At 40.3% G+C, this 23,619-nt stretch overlaps 2 protein-coding genes and 1 long non-coding RNA gene across 17 annotated transcripts in view; 2 read left to right on the top strand and 1 right to left on the bottom strand.

The window, feature by feature from the left end:
* Positions 1-2,956: 2,956 nt before the first annotated feature.
* LOC118237428 lies at positions 2,957-9,931 on the top strand. 2 transcript variants are annotated; one of them, XR_004767166.1, is made up of 4 exons: positions 2,957-3,157; positions 4,794-4,876; positions 5,511-5,591; positions 9,863-9,931. It is a non-coding gene; the product is annotated as an uncharacterized LOC118237428 (long non-coding RNA). The 2 variants fall into 2 exon arrangements; XR_004767167.1 differs by having other exon boundaries at positions 5,505-5,591.
* A 2,292-nt stretch (positions 9,932-12,223) lies between these two features.
* Positions 12,224-17,500, top strand: LOC118237427 (proline rich transmembrane protein 1B). Its single transcript, XM_035436127.1, has 4 exons — positions 12,224-12,468; positions 15,072-15,505; positions 16,237-16,365; positions 16,878-17,500. Exons 1-4 carry the CDS (start codon positions 12,459-12,461, stop codon positions 17,022-17,024), a joined length of 720 nt encoding a protein of 239 aa, XP_035292018.1. The 5' UTR covers positions 12,224-12,458; the 3' UTR covers positions 17,025-17,500.
* A 915-nt stretch (positions 17,501-18,415) lies between these two features.
* sh3glb2a (SH3-domain GRB2-like endophilin B2a) overlaps positions 18,416-23,619 on the bottom strand; it is a 29,698-nt gene continuing 24,494 nt past the window's right edge. For 9 of the 14 annotated variants that reach the window (XM_035436112.1, XM_035436120.1, XM_035436114.1 and 6 more), the window contains 5 exons: positions 22,576-22,665; positions 22,040-22,140; positions 21,779-21,793; positions 21,438-21,669; positions 18,416-20,885 (listed from right to left, as the gene is read on the bottom strand). In XM_035436112.1, the coding sequence (XP_035292003.1) occupies positions 20,778-20,885; positions 21,438-21,669; positions 21,779-21,793; positions 22,040-22,140; positions 22,576-22,665 (546 nt within the window). In that variant the 3' untranslated portion in view covers positions 18,416-20,777. The remainder of the gene's footprint in view (positions 20,886-21,437; positions 21,670-21,778; positions 21,794-22,039; positions 22,141-22,575; positions 22,666-23,619) is intronic. The other 5 variants (XM_035436115.1, XM_035436117.1, XM_035436126.1 and 2 more) reach the window with 3 other exon arrangements.

Raw genomic sequence — 23,619 nt, 5'->3', positions numbered from 1 at the left:
GGAAGTGAGTCAGCTGCAAATGTAGGATTGTATTGTGCACATTAGCCTAAGTTGTTTATTGAAAACAACCACAGCTTCAGAGCTGTAGTCGATGGGTTTGAAGCCATCATCCAACTTTGGGACTTACAAATATAGCATTATGTCATTGGTCAAGCACAACTTTGTATATATTGCAACTGCCTTTTGAGTTAATTTATCCCCAGTGAGATAAATATGTCAATTGAATATAACATAGTTTATCAGAGATTCGGGGCAGGGCTCAAAACACAGAGACAGACACAGAAAACTGAAAATTTTTACTGAACAGAGAACTTGAACAAACAAAATAAACAGAGCAAAGCTCAAGAAAACACTGAGGGGTGAAGAGGACTTGGCACAGCAAGCAGCTTGAAGCTTGCAACACATGCAAACACAAAACTACACCCAAGTGATGAAACACTGCAGACAAGAGACTTAAATACATAGAGGAACAGGTGAAAGTAATAATACAATACAATCAGGGTGAGACCAAACAGACAAAATTGTGACAATAGGATAGGGAAACTGGCCTCTGGTGGACAGAAGTTGTAATTGTGACGTAGTTAAATATTAAATGCAGACCATGCAGGATTTTTTACTTGAAAATATAATAAAATAACCATGCTAAGGCATATCTGTGATGCACTGGCAATCTATGTCTTTGCTTAGCTTTACCAAATTTCTTCTCCTTTCACCTGTGGGCGTGGCACTCTTTTCTGTGTGGAGAGGCATGTGGCTACTCACATGTGGTTTGGGATCAGATTCCAGAAATGTTTGGTGTTTGTTAGCAACCTGAAGGTTAGAAACCTGAATACAACAAAGCAAAAAGACAAGCTGACAGGGCTTGGAATTGCTTTTCCTCTGTGGCATCAGCTGAAGTTCGCCAAGGGGATGAAAATCGATGCAGGCTTGTTTTCTGTTGGACCTGTAAGCAACATTGCTTTTTGCTAGCTAGTTATGTTAGGCAGCTAGATGCCTGAGGTTGGGGAGCTTTTATATTGAATTCTTTTCGTATTGAATTGCCATCAAGATGTCTTCCTCCCTATGGTAATTGCTGTTATTGTTTATAGTTGCAACTTAGCTAGCTTGGTCATTTACGAGCATTTATTTCAATTGGGAACTGAATTGATACAGTATGCATGCTATCTTGCTACAGGTAGCCAACTTCACTAGGATTCACTGATGATAAAACACAGCATAACTGCCGAGGCATGAATAGTTCACCTGCATTTATTTCAATCAGGGGAACTGAATTCAATACAGCATGCATGTTCTCTAGCTACGTGTAGCACTGCTGCCTCACAGCAAGAAGGTTGTGGGTTCAAATATTGGCTTGGGCCTTTCTTTGTGGAGTTCGTTTTCCCCGTGTCCTCCGGGTTTCCTCTGGGTACTCCAGTTTCCTCCCACAGTCCAAAGATATGCAGGTAGGTAATTGGAGATTCTAAATTGCCCATAGGTATTAGTGTGTGAGTGAACGGTGTGTGTGCCCTGCGATAGATTGGCAGCCTGGTCAAGGTGTAATACTGCCTCTCACCCAATGTACACTGGGATAGGCTCCAGCACTGACCAGGATAAGCGGGTATATGTAATGGATGAATGGATTGATGGATATATTTCTAACTCCATACCTCATAACACTCCCTAATTACTGTTGCCACCTATATGGAATCATTCATGTTGCTAAAAATGCGATTTTCAATATCTCTGACCACCTCACCTCTTCACTTGACATTTTGGTTGTAGCACTCGAGGGTGCGTCCTCAACAGAGGTGTGCTTGGGGTTGAGGACGAAGAAGGAGACAAAAGCAGAGCCTTGAAGGGCCGCAAAAAAAAACCTGCATAATATGTCTTTAACATTGTAGTCTGGTAATATACAGTAGCATACATTCATGTAAAAAACAAAAAAACAAAAAAAAAGGACCATTTTACTAGGCGTAAGTTTATGAGCAGTGCCTTTTATCTCACAAAGAACACCTGCAAAATCACTGCAACAAGGCCAATGAATCCTGTGACACACATGCCGGCCTTATCGCAGTTCAAAGACTGTTTCAGACAAACTATGCCTACACAGGCCCTAGGGAGATGTAAGGTTATTGCAGTTTCACCGCTGCTGATGCAGGACTTAAACACTGATAAAATCCAATGCTGGGCGAACAGAAAAGTTCTGCTGCCATTAGAAAATGGCAAATTAGCTCATCCACTGCTCCAAATAAGGGGGTTGATTATTAACTGTGAGAACACAAACACGTCCAGAGGCATTAACCGCAGAATTTGAATTATTACCTGATCTTTAAACTGTGATAACTGTGTGGTCACATGGACTTACTGGTATGATATAAATCTCAGGGGGAAAAATAAGTGCAGTTTGGGCTTAAAGTCAAATGTCACAGTAAAAAGAAATGTTTTTGTTTTTTTTCTTTCTTTTCTTTTCTTTTTTGGAAATATGTGTTCAAATAATTTTTAAATTAATCTTCACCTTTAACTGATAATAATAATACTTATTTGTATTATAATATAGAAATATACAAGTAGTATATGTAATAGTATATAATAATGCAGTTGTTTTTATTATTATTCTTATTATTATTATTATTATTATTATTATTATTATCATTAATAATAACAACTGTTTATAATATACTATTACATATAATATTTAATTTGCTTAGGCAGTAGCTAAATTACATTAGCTTTGTACTTATTATCTGCTGCCGACCGTTCTGATGATTGTAATTATCCTACTACAGATAAGTAAAAAGCCAATATAATTTCGCTGCTGAATAAGCAAATTAAATGCATTATTAAATGCGCATTCACTTCCTTATAGGCTAATGGTACAAAGATAAAACTTAAATATAAAACTGGAAGAGATCAAAAATTAAATAAGCACTTTTATAAATAAATAAATAAAGGGCGTGTGTGCGCATGTGCGCGTGTAGTCACATAAGACTTAATTGGTCTGTGGTTTCATCATCTAAACCATAATCTGAAACCTCGGCAAAAACATTACAACGTATATTGAATGACGCTTCACGATCTCCACGTGAACAAAGCTGTGTTAGCTCATCTAAACCTATTGTAGTTTCCTCAATCCGCATACAGCCGAAGAAAGCAAGCAACGAAACTGCTCACCGTTGAGGTATGAAGGGAACGCGACACGACAGAGCGCAGGTGAACAGGTTTCACTTGTGCTCCCACACAGCCTTTCTGAGAACTTCACCGAAACCACATTTACACGATCAATTCTAAATCTCTTATCTCTTTATAATTTTCACACCGGATCCTCATATTTTGCCATGGAGTATTCGACGGCGTTCGTTCTGATTTCTGTTAATTAAAATTCTGCATTCGAGGTAGAAACGTTAGCGGATTCCAAAGAGTTAATAATGGAGTTATTCATTAATATATTATTAAACGATAAATCATTTTGAATATTTAACCTCTCTGAGGGACACTAATTTCATTTTATTTGAGGGGGTCAAATTTATGTTTTCTCTTCTCTTTCGAGATCAATACGGTGTAAACTTCCTTGGAGAAACGAATGTCTTTATGAACGCTGGCTACTGTATGTACAATTTTAAGCACGTTAAAATATCGATTGCATGTTTTATTTGAATTCCGAGCTGTCTCTCTGGTTCTACCGAGGTATCTGTGTGAAACCTTTTTTTCTCTTACTTACAGAAAAATCTGTATTGTATGACGTTCTTAGACTGATTGTCAGAATGGATATGGTTCAACAGAATGAGAACTAATCTCAGAAGACTAAAATGGCACATTACATTACAAAATGTTGCATTATTCTTGTATGGCAACATTTGGGCCGACTGATACCACAGACATATACAACATTATGACTGCATCTTGACACCATGGAATTTTCACTCTCAAAAATGTGTTGAATTGCCATACAGGTTATTTAGCTTTGGATGGAGGAGACACAGACTATTGGCTTACAGGAAATTAACATTAATTGTATGTTATATGGAAATAATTTGTGTGATTGAACCGTATTGCATATTGTCAGTGTCCTGCTCAGCCTAAACATCATATCTGAAAAATACATAGACAAAAGTCTATTTTTCACTTACCAATGAGCATTATGGTTTTGAACCAACTGACATTTATGAAAGTCTGGACAACCTTTACAGATACAGTACATTTGTCACAGTGGCTAAAAAATATAAACATTCATTAAAAAATATTAGCATGTAGCAATAGTACATTTGCATTAAACTGATACAAAAATATGTCAGACCTTATATTACACAGGTCAGCTGTGCAAGACTGTTAGGACTCAATTACTGTGCAGTTCACTTGGTGGAATGTAGAGAGTGAAAATAAGCAGGAGGACTAGTATGAAAAGCTAGAGGACTAGTGTGATAGTCTATGGACTCTGAAGCTAAAAGATAATGTAACAGTAATGGGACAGGCTTACAACTGCATTTGAACATTCCAGACTTTATAAAGCCGATAAAGGTGATTTATTGTCATGCAACAGTTAACATTGCCTCCCAGGTGGCAATCCAAGAGGAAGCAACAGTTTCATTCACTCACTTTGTTGTTTACAAAAAAGTTGACCTCAGATGCCTTCAGATGTAATCTGTGTTAATGTGAATTGTCTGTCGCTTAAATTGGTAGCTACACGTCATGACGGCTACTTTGATCCGGCAGTGTTGACATTCTTTCAGCTTTCAGTATTGAGCTCTTAAAAAAACAGGCTTACATCTAGTTTTTGACTTGATTCTCTCTCCCTCTTTTGTCTCCAATTTGGTCAGGGGTGCCTTGTCAGAAGTGAAGCAGCATATCTGTGATTCAAGGTCCCCCTCTAGTGGTGCCTAGCGGGCACTGGACCATTGAGGTAGTTAAAAATGATTGTTTACTTTCTGGAGTTTTCGGATATTATTTTACTTTTAATACATGTTTTAAATTGACCTGGAAAATAGAAGGAATGATATTTAGACACAGAAGTTTCTGACAACCAGCCATTTTTACAATGGCTGGCATAGGGGCATTCAGGGTTTGTGGTATAAAAGTAAGGAAGTACATTTTATGTAACTGCAAAGCAGCTTGTAAAGCATTGTGTTGTGCTTTCAGGGGCTGTACATGTGAACATGTTAGTTTATAGCCTTTATTCACAATCAACACATAAATATCAGTTTTTATACAGTTTTGCACTAGTGTTCTGGTCATGTCATGTGACTTCGAGTCCAAATACTCCAGCACTCAAGTCCAAGTCCAAGTCACCAGTGCACACAAGTTTGAGTCAAGAAGTTGGGTATTTAAAAAAGAAAAAAAGAACATTATACCACATTTCACAATTACTTCTATCAAAAACTAAAGACTCAAATTTGAGATTAGAATATTTTAAGATTTTATTAATGAAATTGAAAGCATTGTTTGGCCACACCCCTGAGTACAGAATTATTGATTTTTTTATGCACCAAATCAAATGATATGCTTATTGAATAAAGGCCTTCCTTTCGAAGGAACAGAATGAAGATAGAAAGGTGATCAAGCCTTTTCTGTGCAGGTCCCTAAATTATGAATTTCTTTACCAGAGAACATCAGAGCAGGTAAGACATCTACTTTTAAGTTCATTTTAGAAACAAACCTGTTTGTTTAAACTTGCCTTTAACTCCTGTTTGCAACTACATGCCATCACTGTTATTTTAATGGTCTTGAATTATTTTAACTGACTTGTTGTCATTTACTTTTATATATTTTATCATAAGTGTTCTGTTGTTATTGTTTTTTACTTGGAAGATGCTTAGGACATTAAGTATGAAGAACATTATGAATAAAGATTATTATTATTATTATTATTATTATTACTAAATAATAATAAACTTTAATTATAACAACACAAGAAAGAACAATAGCCTACCTATTAATCGTTGAATCAAACCATTGAATCGGGGAACCTGGTGCAGCTATATGCCCCCACTCCACCACTCCACCCCCATCTCCCCTTCATTTACAATTCATACCAATGAGAAGTTTTCAAAAAACAAAGCAGTTGGTCCCTCAGTGTTTCACCGTCATACTAGTCTCAAAATAAGTGGCCTCAATGAGTACAGACCCATAGCCTTAACTTCAGACACCACGAAGGCATTTGAACACCTAGTCCTTGTATTCCTCAAATTCTGCACCTCCCCATCAATGGACACTCTCCAATCCACTTATCAATGGCTCTCCACTACTCCCTCCAGCACCTGGAGAAGAACAACTGCTATATGTGCACCCTCTATGTCGATTTCAGCTCGGCATTTAATACCATTAACCCACTCAAACTGTACAATAAGCCAGCCATGTCATACTGGATCCTTGACTTTCTGCGGGACAGAGAAGTTATCCAGTTCACTGCATAGGTGTGCCTTTGGGCTTTCTAATATCCCCCCTTCTCCTCACTCTTTCTACAAATGACTTCACATCCAAGGTTATTGGAGTGGTGCAGGAGCAATGACCTCATACTCAAAGCAACAAAAACCCAGGAGTTAATTATTGACTTTGGGTAGAAAAACAGGAAACAGAAAATTCCTAATACTGTTGGTAATCAACCAATCAACATACTTAATTCCTTCTAATTCCTTATAATTTCTCAGCACATATATGACTGACAACCTGAAATGGGACACCAGTATCAACCACCTGCACAACCAACATAATCAATTCCTTCTAATTTCTCAGCATATATAAGAGTGACAACCTGAAATGAGACACCAGTATCAACCACCCACACAATAAGGCTTGGCAAAGGCTGTTCATTCTAAGACAGCTGAGGAAGGGTGAATAGGGAGAATCAGCGACTGCTCATTCAATTCCATACAGCCATAATAGAAATCATCATGACATCTTCAATCATTATCTGGTATGAAAATGCAAGTGAACACTCAAAAAACAAACTGGACCAAATCGTATTGTCAATTGTGTGCTGTTTTGTTACATGTGATTTGGAGAGCCCCACCAATTTGCAGTAGGCTATTGGAATCAAACGTAAAAGTATCTTATGTCCTGGAACTCTTTTAGGGAAGAATATAAATTACAAGATAAATCAAGAATAATTAGATGGTGTACCTATGACCCCGATTTTAAGCCTAATCAATTAGACCCTAGATTTAAAAATTGTATAGCCAAAGGAATAACAACATTTTACTCAATAACACATAAGGGACAATTTAAAAATTTCCAAACTTTGAAAGAAAAATATGCTCTAGAAAGACAAGACTTCTATAGGTATCTACAAATATGACATTATTTTAACCAAGTTGTTAAAATTATCCATTAGATATGGACGACCCAGTGGTAAAAGAAGTCTTAGGAGCTTATCTGTCAGAGTGAAACAGAGGTATTATCTCCAGACTGTATAAGGGATTTATGACAAAAAAATCTAATTCCACAGAGTATATTAAAAATAAATGGGAAAACGAAGGTAATTTTGAGATTTCATAGGTAGAATGGCACAGCTACTGTGACTTTCAATGGAAGTGCACCAACTCGCATACATGGAGAGAATTTGGATGGAAGTGTCTAATTAAATTTTTTATTACCCCAAAGCAGAAAGCATACTTTACAGGAGAGGATTCAAATTGTTGGAGAATGTGCGGGAGCCAGGATGCCAACCACTGGCATTTATTTTGGGAATGCCCAGTAATAAAACATTTTTGGTCAGAGGTGCACAAAATATTGGAAGGCATATTTAGTACAAAAATACCTTTTCAGTTTTGCACTTTTATTTTAGGAAAAGTTGATTTTCATCTAGGGCACTTCAACGAATATTTATTTGGTGTTCTGATATCAATAGGCACTGGCTGCTTCCTGACCCCCCCCCCCCCCCCCCCCCCCACAAAAGAAGAATGGACAGATATAGTTAATGAAGTATACATAATGGAAAAAATTACTTTTTCACTTTGCTTACAAATGAACAAGTTTACTAAGTTATGGTCAAATTGGGTTTCTTATATACGACAGTCACAGCCAAATTTTATGGAGTTAACAAATTAATAGATCCTTTGTTGATGTGGAGAGTTCTATTGTCTAAGGGAAAGGTTGCCTGGTCTCCTAACCAAAAATTATATTTAATGGGTATGTATGAAGTATATATATGTATATATGTATGTATGTGTGTGTGCATGTATATGGAAATTTTTTTTTTTTTCTCTTTCCTCTCTATATTTTTTATTTTAAATTTAGATAATTTACTGCATTGCCTCCCAGCATGCCAATGTACATCTTCATTCCTATATATCCCTCCTTTCAGAATGTAAATAGTTATCGAAAAATTGTATAAGATGCATATTGCTTACAAAAAAGGATAATGAAAAGGGAAAGGTTTCAAGTCATGCTGTACATTTGTTAGTGTTACAGACCTCTAATGCTCTCTGTAATTGCAAGACTATTTCTTTGTAACTGGTGAAATGCTCTCAATTATCCTCTAAATAAAGAATTACAAAAAAAGTATCTTATGTCTTGTACGTTGTATCTTGTTAAAAATATGAGATGAAAAACGACTAACAAGGTCAACAGTGTACACTTCAGTTAACTCGCTGTATAGCCTAATGATATATCTTATATATCGTATGCAACAGCTGGAATTGAGCATGAGAAGAGCAGTTCATTTCCATGTGGACTCAGAACTTCAGAATTCACTATGTCTAAAAATTTTAAAAATAATTAAAAATTAAAAAGTGCTGCCGGGGTTCTACGGGTTATCGACTTAATACTGAATAAACAGGCTACTCATTTTAAAGTCGCGAAAATAGACAGTATATCACATTAAACTCCTCGTAATGACATTTTTGTCCACAATACGTTTTTCATTTAGCTATAATGCTAATGATATTACTGCTGTTTTATAAATGCAATAAGGCCATGCTATATTAAGAGAAGTGCCTAACAAAACCCTTTAGCCGTGACTATATTCAGAATACAGCACAGCCTCTTGTGCCTTATTGCTAAAATGTGTGTGTGTGTGTGTGTGTGTGTAGTTTAAATGCTTGTAATCCAGTCGATGTGTTGAAGTAGACACAGTACCCCTAACTGTTCTTGGTTTGTGTCATCATCTGAAGGCGTTGAAGGCCCCCTAGAACTGGGGTGAGCACTGAGGAAGGAGAGACCACTGGTACATCCAGAAAGTGGTATGGGCCAATGGATGAGGCACCTCTAGTCATCTCCAGCATTGTACCTTCAGTCACCTCCAGCATTACACCTCCAGTCACTATAGACTCATCTGACCGGGATGGTGTAGTGGCCTCTCCTCTCCTTGTACACCCCAGGGATCCCACCACCATTGGGCCAGACATCCCAGTGAAAAGAAGGGAGAAGGGAGCCAGGCTCGGTGCCCTTTTTAATTTGCATTGAAATTTGCGTGTCAATAGGAGTTAACACTTCTTTATGAAATGAAATTGCATATGAAAAGTGCTAGGTGGCTAAGTTAGCCTCCTACCACATGGGACACAGGACATACGTGTGTTGATAGAAGTATGTTTTTAAATTCAAAATCACAACAAAGATCAATGTAAATAACACCCATGTGTTATATAAATATACGATAAATAAACCACCAAAATAATAATGATAGAGATTTATGATGCCAATGCACACCCTTCAGGTTCACATAATTAAATGCAAAAAGTTTAGACAAGGTAGGCTATTTAATTTTTTGTATACTGAAAAATATATCAAGCTAGTAACTAATGTACATAATTGTTCATCTAGCAGTTCAGGGATGGGTTCTTTTGGAGCAGACTCTGGTTACAGAGGCTGTCCCCTGGCAGCTGCTGGGCTGGCTGGTTGTCATGGTTGTCATCGACTTCATCCCCATCTGTCTGACCATTCTCTTCCTCAGCAACCTCATCGGGCTCCACATTGTCACCATATGAGAGGCAGGGATTGTGGAGCACGACACTGCAGGAAATCACTACTGGAGAAAGGTAGACTTCACCTAAAAGCACAGAATCTTTGCGCTGAATCTTTCCCGTCAGTGCTTCCAGCCACATGCAGAAATGCAGGGGAGCCAGCCAGGCGGGCAAACCCAGCACCAATTTCCTCTTGCACATCCGGAGATGGGAAATGGACCACCCTCTATCTATTGCCATGATGCCTTCAGCGACCCTGTGCACCACATCCTGGATGGTGGTGCGGGGCATATCAAAGGCCTTTGAGACCACACGGTATGATGTTGGGCTGGCTAGCCAGTACACTGAAGCACCAACCTCCAGTGCTTTCCCCCAACCATGATCAAACTCTCCCTCAAGAGCCTGAAACAGTGTGTTTAGGCTTTTGTCTGAAGAGACAGAAATCCTTCTTAAGGTCTCCACCCCAGGGGTGTCGTAGTGGGGGGAAAAGTGGGACAGACTACCCAGGGCCCGAATGGGGGGAGGACCCTCGAAAAGCCTGGAATGTTGCGTGAGGGACATGGATCAAGAGAGGAAGGGGACCCACAGAGATTGCTTATGTATAGGGCCAAGAATTGTGTGGTACACCCCTGTCTCCATCACCAAAGTAGAGACAAAGGACAGGGGTGTTGCGGTTCAAAGAATTATAAGAACCTCAAAACCTATATAATATGTATGTATGTGTTCATTGTTTTTATTTGTCTATTTGTATATGTATTCATTCAGTTGGGGCATTGATGGCCCAGTGGTACAGCTCCCACCTGCCACGCCGGTGGCGTGGGTTCGTGTCCTGGCCAATGCCCCAAAAACCCAGCCACTGGGGATGCGCAATTCGTAGTAGTGCCGGTCCCAAGTAGTGCCGGTCCCAAGCCCGGATAAAATGGGAGGGTTACGTCAGGAAGGGCATCCAGCGTAAAACATATGCCAAATCAAACATGCGGATCAGGATGATCCGCTGTGGCAACCCCGAAAGAAGAAAAACAAAAATGTATTCATTCAGTTGTTACCCAATGGACATATCTATGTTTTTTTATTTTTATTTATGCTTATATTCATCCATTGGTGACTGTACTGTATGTCAAGCTATGTTCATTTGAATGATTAATAAATTAATAAATATTTTAAACAACTGGTGTATATTTGTAGGAGATTTATTTCTTTTTGCATATAAACCACTATGTGTGTGAGTGTGACTATTAAATTATAGCCTAATAAATTATGTCAAATTATATTTAAAAACTTTGCACCAATACTTTAACTGTGATAATTATTTGCTAGTATGTAACCAAACATGTAACCAAGAACCTCTTAGAATATTAGCTAGTTATGTTAGTCCATTTACACTGGATTCATGTTCAAAAATCTAGGGCATAATTTCCATTTGTTGAAATGCCTGTCTCCACCTCCTCTGAGCTTCATTATTGGATTGAACAATGGAAAAGTAGGAGGTTTGGAAAAAAGTACCGATTAGCACTATCATATTCTAGTAGAAATCTAGAAAGCCAACATGTCTGAGGAAAAATTAGTTGTCTCTGAGGTTAACTTTTTTTGACGTCATGTGACAATTATTCAGTACACTACAGTATGTATAATTTATGGTTGTATCCTGTGTACTGTACTGTATAGTACTATGCAGAGCAGTATGTAGTGCACAGCACATACTATTGTATGTAGTACGCGGTTTCAAACACGGCCTATTTCTCTAAAACATTTTAGTGGAAACATTTGTATTCAGGTTATATTAACTTAAACTAAACTAAAACTTAAACTAAAAACTAAAAATGTTACAATTGGAAAAGCTATGAAGCAATGTACAATTATAAAAACTAGTCTACCTACCTAAATCTACCTACCTAAAACACTGAATGACCTATAAAATACTAAAACTACTACAGTAGAATTCACATTCAGATCACACTAATTACAGCAGATACACCAGGTGCAATCCTGGGAGGTTATTAACAAATAAACAATTTAAAACTACCAATACATCAGTGAATGATTTTACAATCAGGGACAACAAATATTTTACTGAGAGGCAATAGTTCAGCAATAACAAAATAATAGATGAATATAGGTAGATGCATACCTACACCTGCACTTATATCTTTTTAAAAGATCACATATAAAACTGTAAGCAAAAGGCTTACTGGTGTTTTTCTCAGTCTGTTCCCAGTTTCCGATGCCTGCCCAAGGTCTGGCAGCTCCATGCTCTGCCAGGACCATTGTCGTGTTGTTTTTCAGCTCCCTCCACACTCTCTCCTCGTCAATTATTAATAAACACGATACTATTCCATCTTACACCCCTACCCACCTGTTTTACAGACAGGAAGCTACAAGCCACTGCCATTTCAGACAGTCGTAGAAACTAATTTTTTAAATCGTGTTTGTCCGTGTCTCAGCCTGCTTAGGCATAAATTCGACCAGGAATTATCTGTGGATTATTTTTTGTAAACCTTCCAAATGATCATCTGACTCTAGTCCTTTAATTGCGTTCTTCCTTTCTTTTTTGATTGGACTCTGCTCCCTCAACTGGCCTATGTAAAAATGGACTCAGGTAAACTAGTAACTTTCTCCTCTATCCAGCTTTGACCTTTAATCAAGTGCAGTTTTACAGCAACAGCAAGATTGTCTTGTATATCTGCACATGCAGCAAAAATTAAGTAAAAAACAGGAATTACAGTGGAGCAAAATAAAAGCCAATATAAATGACTTACGAGGGGCGATCTTTCTTCCAGGTGTTGAAAATGGCTGTTAACAGTGTTGAGAATTTGGCAAGAAATACTTAAGATAGATGATTTATCCTGCAGCTCTACAGCTTTACAAAGTATTTTATAGGAAATATTCTCAACAACATACTCTGGTTTCATATATCAGCAAGAATCAATTTTCATGCACGCAATATTATTTCATCATAAGCCAAAGAAAATCCCGAGTATGACGATGATTGTAGATTGTAAATATCAGTAAATGTTCCAATGACTAGATCAATAAATACTAATGCACAGTAAACATTCATGTACAGTTCCTTGTGGGAGTTTCCTGTACATTCATCTGTATAATTCATGTCACATTTTCACAGTCATGATCTTGTACCGTACTATATATATATATATATGGTAAATGGTAAATGGACTGCATTTATATAGCGCTTTTATCTATATATTTATATATCCAAAACACTTTACAATTGATGCCTCTCATTCACCCATTCACACACACACTCACACGCCAACGGCGAAAGGCTGCCATACCATGGTGCCAATCAGCTCGTTGGGAGCAATTAAGGGTTAGGTGTCTTGCTCAGGGACACTTTGACGCTCCCAGGGCGGGGGATCGAACCGGCAACCCGATTGCCAGACAACCGCTCTTACCTCCATATACAGTGCCCTCCATAATGTTTTGGACAACAGCATACTTTTTCTTGGCTTGGGGCTGTATTCACAAGATCTGTAATTAAACCATTCACATGTGGCTAAAGCACAGATTCTCAACTTTTAATAAAGGGTATTTTGATATATACATTTTTGCGATTTCCACCATGTAGAATTAAGTATTTGAAATAATAATTTGACTGGAAATTGAATAAACAAAAGGATAGTTTTAGTGTGACTTTTGCATAGTATATATATATATATATACGGTACCAGTCAAAAGTTTGGACACACCTACTTAAACCAGTTTTTTCATGATTAAAAATGTTTTAAACTGTATAAACTTGTCTATAAACACTTAATATTTCATTATATGATATCTGTACTTATATAAGCAGATAATCATAAGTGAATTGCATTCAAAAGTTTAATTTTTAAATGAAAATGGAAATCTTGTAAGCTCATGGGGGGGGTGCATTGTTTTGTTATTTAAATATCTTGGTACATACTGGTGTTCATGATGACGTCTATCTTAACAGGTGGTCCAGGACCTGTAGAATTTTTCATATTTAAGAAAAAGACCACCCACCACATTTCAAAATGCATGGGATTTATTCCTACATCAGTTTCACCCTTCTACCCTCCATTGTAAATATACGGTACTGCATGTGGTGAAAATGATGTAGGAATATACCCCATGCATTTTGAAATATGGGGGGTGGTCTTTATTTTTTTTAAATATGAAAAATTCTACAGGTCCTGGATCACCTGTTAAGATAGATGTGATCATGAACACCAGTATGTACCAAGATATTTAAATAACAAAACAATGCACCCCCCTCCCCCTCCCAATGAGCTTACAAGATTTCCATTTTCATTTAAAAATCAAAATTTTGAATGCAATCCACTTAAGATTATCATCTTATATAAGTACATACGTAGATAGATGTGTGACACATCAAAGAAAAAACCAGAAAAAATAAGTGGTGAAACATAACGAATGCAGATGCTTTCATGCAGGTGTACTGCCTGATACAATTAAGCAATTATCATCCTATCATGCTCTGTGGCATGTATAAAAATGCTGAGCAGGCCCAGTTGACCTTGATTTTGGATCAGGATGGCAAGAGGAGAAGATCTAAGTGACTTTGAAAGAGGGTTCGTTATGGGGCACGGATGGCAGGAGATTGTGTGAATAGTGACTAAAGTGACATCTGCATTTAGATCTACGGGAAAGACAGCAGTAAATAAAGTCGGAAATTGTGGTAGTAAGCATACATTCGATGACCGCGATGCCTGTGCATTAGTGTGATATGTAAGGAAAAACAGAAGAGCCAAGTCTTCCTCAGGTGACTGAAATTGTCAATGCAGGACATGATCAGACTGTAACAGCAAGAACAGTCTTTCGAAAGTTACACAGAGAGGGATATTACAGTAGGGTTGCAATGCATAAACCCCTCATTACAAAGACAAATGCGCATTTAAGAGTTCAGTGGTGCAAAAACCTTAGGCGCTGGTCTACAGAGATGTGGAAAAAAGTGATATGGTCAGATGAGTCATCCTTCACTTGGCACATTACTCCACCAAGAATCAGTGCTTTAGCTGTACAAGTGACCCAACAGTCAAACTTCACCATCTAAAATGCTACAGCAGACTTAAAGCAAACTGAAAGCAAAGCAAATAAATCTATGAACCATCAATAGTCTTACTCACTCAGGTATTCTCTTCCTTCAAATTTTCTAATCCCAAATGTTGTGCTCCCTTCTTTTTTCCCCTCTTGTCCCAGGTGGTTCCCCAGTTAGTCTACCAATAAACCCTAATCAACACTATCACAGCATTGGGGATGCAGGAGCACCAGAGGGACAGGAGGATAGATACTTGGCTGTCCACCCAGCAGACCACGTCCCCCATCCAGCACACACCCCCGGGGTTCGTGGAGCCTGTCCTGGTGACGTAGCTACGGTTGCTGCTACAGATGGGACCTCGACAGCTGCCCAACTGCAGGGCCCCACGAATCCTCCTCAGAACAGTCTCCCACACTTCACAGAAGATCCCCCACCCTACTCCACAATTGATCCCAAAATGGCATATCTCATTTATCAACCCACATCGCCCCACCACCCAGGACAGCCAGCCATCGCCTACCAGCCAGGACCCGACCACCCAGCCTTTTACCAGTCACAATTCATGCCCTCTCCAAACTGCACCCCTTACACAATTGTAAGAGCCGCAAAGTTCAAGGGTCACAAAAATACATTTAAATGAATGTGGAGGGATTTTAACCCTTGAAGTATCAAAAAAAAATATCAACAAATATTGTTGAATGTGCAATTTGAAAGGCTGTGCATTTTACAGAAATAGAGATTAACCCCAATCACAGCATGCTTAAAACTGAAGAAAAACGGTCCAATGGTTTTGTGGCATCACATGCTTAATCATTATGTGCATCACAAGAACAGTAAATCAAGCATAATCAAATAGGGCTGGCTGCAATCTATGCAGTTATTCTGGTTCTGGAATTTCTAGAAATGCGAGTATGGGGAGCTGACTATATGAATAGCCTTTGATTATAGCTCCATGCTTCAGTAGCACCACAGCCCAATTGAGCCAAGGTAGAACATGCAAGGCAAGTTTTCCAGAGGGTATGTAAAGGATGAGAACATTGTTGCCACTTTTCCATCTTGAATGCAGTGTTTTCAGTTTCTATATTGCAACTACCTTTGCATTAGGTTTGTTCCTGTTTGGCATGCCAGTGGTCAAAACCGAAACATGAAGTGATGTATTGAAGCAATAATGTCACATTGTTCTCAGTTACCATCTCAGTCACACTCTCAGATATTCAATACAGCCCCACTGCCATCTTGTAAAACAGTTTGCAATGTTGTTCTCATCCAGAAGGTAGGCTACCTCTTATTACACATTTATGACAGCACACCCTCTTTTTTTCCCAGTACATGACCAGTCGTCCACCAGACCAGGAGCAGATGTCCCTGCCTAAGGACTACCTGGTGGAGTCCCTGCTGGTCACCATCTTCTGCTGCCTGATGAGCGGGCTCATCGCTCTCATGTACTCTTATGAGGTACAGCTGCCCTGCAATCACTCGGCTGTAGGAGACAGAGTGGGCCTCCAGAACGGTGCGCCTAACAGTGTGGTTCCAATCTCAGCACTTGCTGTGGCCAGAAGTCCTATAGGGGGACACAGAACATAGTGCTACCCCTGGAGGGTGGGTTTTAGTTAGCAGGGTGACGAACCCCCAATCTTATCGCTTAACAGGAGCTCTTTTGGGGAAATGTTATCTGCCTGCATCTGCTGGATAAGCTGTGCAGCCCCCTGGCTCAGTAGGCGGGTGCATGCATTTGAGAGGACGTGAGCGAAACCGCGCTGCTCATCCTCTCAAAATGGAGGACGCATCAGCAAGGGTCTGCAGGCGCAGTTGGATATGAGGGAGAACAAGGAGGGAAATGCATGTAAAATAGAAAGCACCACCCAGAAAAGGTGGAATTTTAGGTAGCAGCAGAATAAATTGGTATAGCCCCAGACTGGCCATGGCATGCTGATCCAGTGTCCTCTCCTCCTCTCCCTGTCTCGCAGGCACGTGCTGCCCTGGCCCGTGGGGATCTCAGAGAGGGGGAGAGGGCGTCCCAGAGGGCCCGGCTGCTGGTACTGTTCAGCCTGCTGTTCGGGGTCTTTGTGTGTGTGGCCTGGATCATATATGTGGTGGTGGCCCTCTGTGCCTAGTGATGCCGAAGGGGATGTTTGCCCATCCAAAGTCCAGCGGGGGTCTCTACGCACCTGGTTTTAACCGTCATCACAGTACCATACTCACAAATTCCCAGTCTATTCATCTTCATACATATAGACCAATAGGAATACTGTAGTTCACGTGAAAACATGCTGGGGTGTCTGATAACTTGTAAAATGTTTTACCTGGTTACCTACCTAACTATATAAATAAAGATATACAGCATATGCACTGCCAGAGTCTTAAGAAGAATAAAACCAACCAAGTAAAACCTCCCACCTAATTGAAATCATAAATATTAAGCATGTATTGTGGGGAACAATGGTTTAGGTGGTCACAAAAAACAAAAGGATGGATTTTTTGACATGTCTCTTTTGAAGTATATGCACTTGGCACTTGAAATGTACTCCAGAATTTTAGCACTTTTGGTCAACTGCGTTTTTGTTCTTTTTAAATAAATGATGACCAGCACCATTGTGTTACTTGTGGATGCTTACACCTCGACGCATAGTCGATGTTATGACATGAAATGTACAGACTGGTCAACTGAAGAGGTTATGAACCAGGGATAATAAAATATTAGTTGTTATCCCAAGTATGAAACCAGAAGTAACATAAGCAATTATTCTTTTTCAAGCTCAATACATATCTTCATTATGCAAACACTAAACAGAAAGTTGTCATGTTGAGCTGCACATAAAGCATCTTCCTCCAGCTCTAATCTGTGGAAGTCTGACCTTCAAACTGTGGTGTGATACGCAGCTACAGACATCACATGATTTGGAGGATGTTTGACTGCACTCTCCCAAATTATCAACAGCTGAAAAAATGAGCGTTGCAGCACAGGCACAACTGGGCATTTCAAATTGAGGAGAAAAAGTTGAAAATATACTTCTTTTTTTAATCTATAATAATGATACCTTCAACATTTAAAAACGGATTTGGCAGCAGTGCTTTTTTAAATTGCATGTAATCATCCTACTTTTTACACTTGCAACAACCCTCAGGCCATGGTTGGATCAGATATAGGGGATTAACCTGGTACAAAAGGTTATGATGCCAGCAGGACATCATAACCTTTTGTACCATTCTGGCCACCATGCTTTTTAATACATTACCAACACAGTTACCCAACATCAGAAATGTATTGTTCCAAGAGGTACACAACTGATATTAGTAATCTATTTAGCATAAGTAAAATGCACCACAATCCAAAGCTTTACTGCCAGGTTCTGAAAGCAATTAGCAGGACAGTACATGTGCTCCAACACCAACTGGAATAAAACAGCACTGTGAAGGACACTCCCAATGATCAAATTCTAATCTTAGCCTTTCGGTTTTCTTCTTCAGAAGACCTAAGAACTGAAAAACAAACACGCACCAACTGTCTCAATAAAGCTAACTTTTTATTATGTTCAAGTTTTACTCATTCATTATACACGGTTTTTGGAGCAGGCAATAAATACACTGAGGGGGGAAAAAAGTGGTGTGACAAGAACACAAGAGACAAGGTGAGAGTGGTGTAGCCCCGGAGACAGACTGGGTGAGCCGCCCGTCTCTGCTCAGCTTAAACTATACAACTTTAAAAAAAGGGGGGCAGGGATACAAAATATGAAAGCCAAAGATGAAAGACAGAAGTTACAAAGAGTTACTCTTCAAAAAAATTAATACATTTCAGGGATCAAGCCTTTACATACACGCTTAAGCACACACACACATGCGCGCGCGCGCGCGCACACACACACACACACACACACACACACACACACAGCATCAACACCTCAACAACAACAAAAAATGACATCAAATACATCCACAGCAATATAAAGACAGGAGAAATATTTGGTGCAGGTGAATACATTTTTTCAGCAGTCAGTAACCCGTTCCTTGCTATGCACAGACTGAGATGAGAAAAAATAACAATGTTAAAAGAATGAAGGGGCACAATGAACCAGTGAAATATGGGAATACAACCACAGAATAACAGCCCAAAAAAACATACATATATTATCACAATATGCTTAAATATGCTGTATGAATGTACACACATCAGAATCTTAAATAAAATTTTACGTTAACAGATAAGCATGCCTAAAAACTGAAATCTTCTCCAACCACTTAAGGATGTTACACATTCTTTCACAAAAGGTTCATTCACAGAACTCCAATAATAAATTTACAATTCGTAAATTTTTCATAGACCGAAACACAGTTTTTATATGCAGCGTTCTGGTGTGTACTGAGTCACTGCATTTATATATGGTGGAGTCAGTCCAAGACACTGTGACCATTTTTTAATGAATGACACTGAAAAATGAAAGAAAGAACTACACTCCTCAAAGTGCTGATGCAGCTGTGAAAGATTATGCACCTTATGACAGCTCTGGGGGAAAAAAAAAAACACCACACTGAAAATGAGGTCACACAGCCACACACCTCCATTGGCTGGACAGCCCAAAAAGTACTTCATTCTGGCTCTTCACATATGTTTACAAAACAGTATCCTCATACCTTTCTTTCCTTAGTTATGGCTTTGTGCACATTTAGTGCCGTATTTTGGACCTGGACAAAATTATTCCTAACCACAGCCAAACATGAGATGCCCTTGTTAATACTGCACAGCTTTTTGACTGTGGGGCTTACACAATAAAATGCACGCTCACAGTTGCAGAGAGAGCTGTCCAATGCTGTTTCAGTACTAGACTGCGAAAGTGCACGGCGTCGAAAGAACACATCATGCTTTTGCAATATCACACTTAACAGACAAAAGGGGGTGGGGGTGGAAGTACTGTGGCATATTCAGGTTGGTAAACGCATGCATTTACGCACCGACACAGACACAAGGGAGCATGGGACATCTGACAGCTGCCAGAGCACACAGAGCTTCAGCCTCAATATTTCACCATGGCATCGTTACTGTAAGCAAAGCAATGACCTCACGGCATTTAAGGGGGATTACTTTCTATGGGATTACAAATGTTGCACAATCCTGTCCTGTAACGTTAAGGCAAGTCAGCCGGTGAGGAATCACAGCAGAAGTGTTCGCCTTTCTAATGGGTAAAAAAAAATACAGAAATTTTTTTTGAAAACTGAAAGAATTTTTTAAAAAGTACTAAACAAAATGAAGGGCATTTAAAAAATAAACAGGCTAAAACATAGCAGGCTTGGAATTTCTGAATGGTGAGTACTACAGACTGTGTTTCTTACTGACAGAGGTAAAGCCAGGGGAAGCAAGCAAAGTTTTTGGGAGGCTGTTGCCATCACTCCCGTGACACAGGAAGGATTGATCTGGAGGCATAAATGGCGCATCATCTATACGACCAACACAGGGGTCCTCAGGTCCACAGGAAGTGCTCAGGTGACCTCAACATTTAACCTGTTCCTGACTGACTTTAGGAGTAAATCAAAACAAAAAACAAAGCAAAGAAGAAAAAAACCCAGGCAAAGAAAGCCGTGGGGTAATTCAGATTATGTAAACACCTATTTTGCATCTCCATGTTCACATGTGTGGGTTGCATTTATCTTGCTGTTCCCTACTGTCAGTGGTGTGCATTTATTTAGCATCTGTTTATTTCTTCTAAGTCAAGTGTAAGTGTTTATGTGCACATGTTTGATTGTTTCAGTGTGTGCATTTGCATGATGGAGGAAATTTTCAGAAAGCGGAAGTCTGAACGAGTGTGTACGCGCAAATGCATGTGCCAGTGCGTGGGTCTGTCCGTCATGTCACGATCCGCTCTGTTCCGTCCTCTTTAGCTCAGCAGCTCCAGGTATGTAACGGGCACCTTGCCCTTCTGGTTGCCCCTCTCTCCAACCAACCAATCAGGATCCATGCCTGGCACGGTGTACACCGTGATGAGCTGGGGCACAAACAGAACAGCAGCATTGAGCATGCAACTGCATGTCGAACAGAAACAAAATGACTTCTCCGTCATTATACCTGTCTAGTGCCGCATCACAGGAGGCAGGTGCGTGTGTGTGTGTGTCCATATGTGCATACACACGTGTAAATTGTGTAAGTGTGTGCACATATATTAAAGTGAGTGTGAGTGAGTGTGTGTGTGTGTGTGTGTGTGTGTGTGTGTGTGTGTGAGTGAGTTTGTGTGTGTGCGAGCGTACGAGTGAGTGCGTGCGAGAGAGTGAGCGAGCGCTTGCAAGAGAGCAAGCAAATTTGTGTGTGCGTGATTGAGTGAGTGATTGAGCATGTGCAAGTGTGTGTGTGAGTGATTGAGCATGTGCAAGTGTGTGAGTGAGTGAGTGATTGAGCATGTGCAAGTGTGTGAGTGAGTGAGTGATTGAGCATGTGCAAGTGTGTGAGTGAGTGAGTGATTGAGCATGTGCAAGTGTGTGAGTGAGCGAGCGAGTGAGCGAGCGAGCGTGTGCGTGTGTGTTTGCGTGTACACACGTCTCACCTCGTCTGCCAGCAGGGACATCTCGCTGGTGTCCGCGGCGTCATAGTCGTACAGGACCTTGGCCTTGCGGGTGCCGGTGGCGGGGGGCTGCACCTCCTCGATCTTCAGCGTGTCCGCCTCCGGGGAGCTGGTGGAGACCGCCCCCGCGATGGGCACCACGGGCAGGGTGGCCGCTGTCGAGGGGGAGGCGCTGGAGGAGGGGGCGGGATTCACAGTGAATGCATTGGGGTACCTGGCAGGGGGCACAGTTTGGTTCAGTCCCGGGTGAAGCACATTTCCAAAAACAACAACAAAAAAACATCCTCAAGGCCTAAATATGTCATATGCCGAGACCGACTTACACATCTCCATCCGAACTGGGAGCAGAGGGAAAAGGAGGGAAATCAGTGAGTGCGGAAGTTCAAACACTGCAAACACATCCGACTCCAAAAAAAAACTCACTCCAAATAAACCTGAACCTGGACCATCTAGCTTCATTCTTCTGTTTTACATTTTTCAAATATTATGCAGCAGATAAAATTCCCGAAGTAAGAATGACTCGCTTTCCTCATCTGTAAATATCACCCTCATTTGGGATTTCCCCAGTGCTGCATAGCTCTCACCTGCCCAGCTCTTTCTGCAGATCCATCATGTACTGGTGGCACTGGTTGTAGTAGATGGCCTGAGCCTCCACAAACTCATGCAGACAGCGCAGGTGGTTTACCTGTGAGGACAAGAATGAACACAATCTGAGAATCCCAAACAACCTCTGCAACTGCGACAGCCATATTCCAGAACAGCGGGAATCTTCTAGAACAATAACAAACTTCACATCCTGAATAATCAGAATTTTCAAGAACAATGAAAGTTTTTTAACAATTAAAATCTTCTATAACATTAACTTTTTGTCGTAGCAAATCCAAGAACGAACAAAAAGCTAAATATCCATCAGTCAATATTGTTTGTAACAATAACAGCCACCTTAAAGAACTATCCAAATCTTCCAGCACAACGACCTTCCACCACAGCTACAGGCGAATGTCCAGTCGTGACATATTAAAAGCCAGAGCACAACCATGGCCAACGCTTCAGTGAAAGCCGAGTGCGTCGCGGCGCTCAGCGCACGTGAGCGTAGTGGCGGTTCATCGCTGTCACTCACGTGTGTGCTGCTGATGCCCTCCAGCAGCAGCCGCGTGACCTCGGCCTGCCGGTCGAACTCCGTCTGAGCCACGCGCAGCTCGTGCTCCGCCTGCGAGAGAGACCGTTTCAGCCAGAGGACCGCAGAAATGCATCTCTTTTTTTAAATATGAAAAATTAGAAAATATTCTTAAACTTGCATACACTGCATTTCCAAAAGCATGTGGACACCCCTTCTAATTAGTGTTTTCGGCTATTTCAGTCATACCCATTGCTAACAGGTGCATAAAATCAAGGCTATGTAATTTCCAGACAAACATTGGCAGTAGAATGGGTCATGCTGAAGACTCGGTGACTCTCAACGTGGCACTGTCATAGGATGCCACCTTTCCAACAAGTCAGATTGTCAAATTTCTGCCCAGCTAGAGCTGCCGCAGGCAACTGCAAATGCTGTTATTGTGAAGTGGAAACGTTTAAGAGCAACAACAGCTCAGCTGGCCACACAAGCTCACAGAACAGGACCACTGTGTGCTGAAACGTGTAGCGCATAAAATCATCTGTCCTCTGTTGCAACACTCACTATTCTGGAGCTACCTCTGGAAAAAATTTCAGCACAAAAAACATATTGCCAACTGTAAAGGTTTGGTGGAGGAGGAATAATGGCCTGGGTTTTGAATAGTTCCCTTAATTCTAGTAAAGGGAAATCTTAATGCTACAGCATACAATGACATTCTAGAGAATTATATGCTTCCAACATTGAGGCAACAGTTTGAGGAAGGCCCTTTCCTGTTTCCGAATGACAATGTCCCTATGCACAAAACAGGGTCCATAAAGACATGATTTAGGGAGTTTTGTTGGGAAGAACTTGACTGGCCCACACAGAGCCCTGACCACTACCCTATCAAACACCGTTGGGATGAATTGGAATGCAGACTGCAAGCCAGGCCTTATGTCCAACATCAGTGTCAAACCTCACTAATGCTCTTGTGGCTGAATGGAAGCGAAACCCTTCAGCCATGTTCCAAAAACTACTGGAAAACCTTCCCAGAAGACTGGAGACTGTTAC

This window comes from Anguilla anguilla, chromosome 10 (assembly GCF_013347855.1).
Source record: "Anguilla anguilla isolate fAngAng1 chromosome 10, fAngAng1.pri, whole genome shotgun sequence".
NCBI classification, from domain to species: Eukaryota; Metazoa; Chordata; class Actinopteri; order Anguilliformes; family Anguillidae; genus Anguilla; species Anguilla anguilla.
This window is presented reverse-complemented; position numbering and strand designations above follow the sequence as displayed.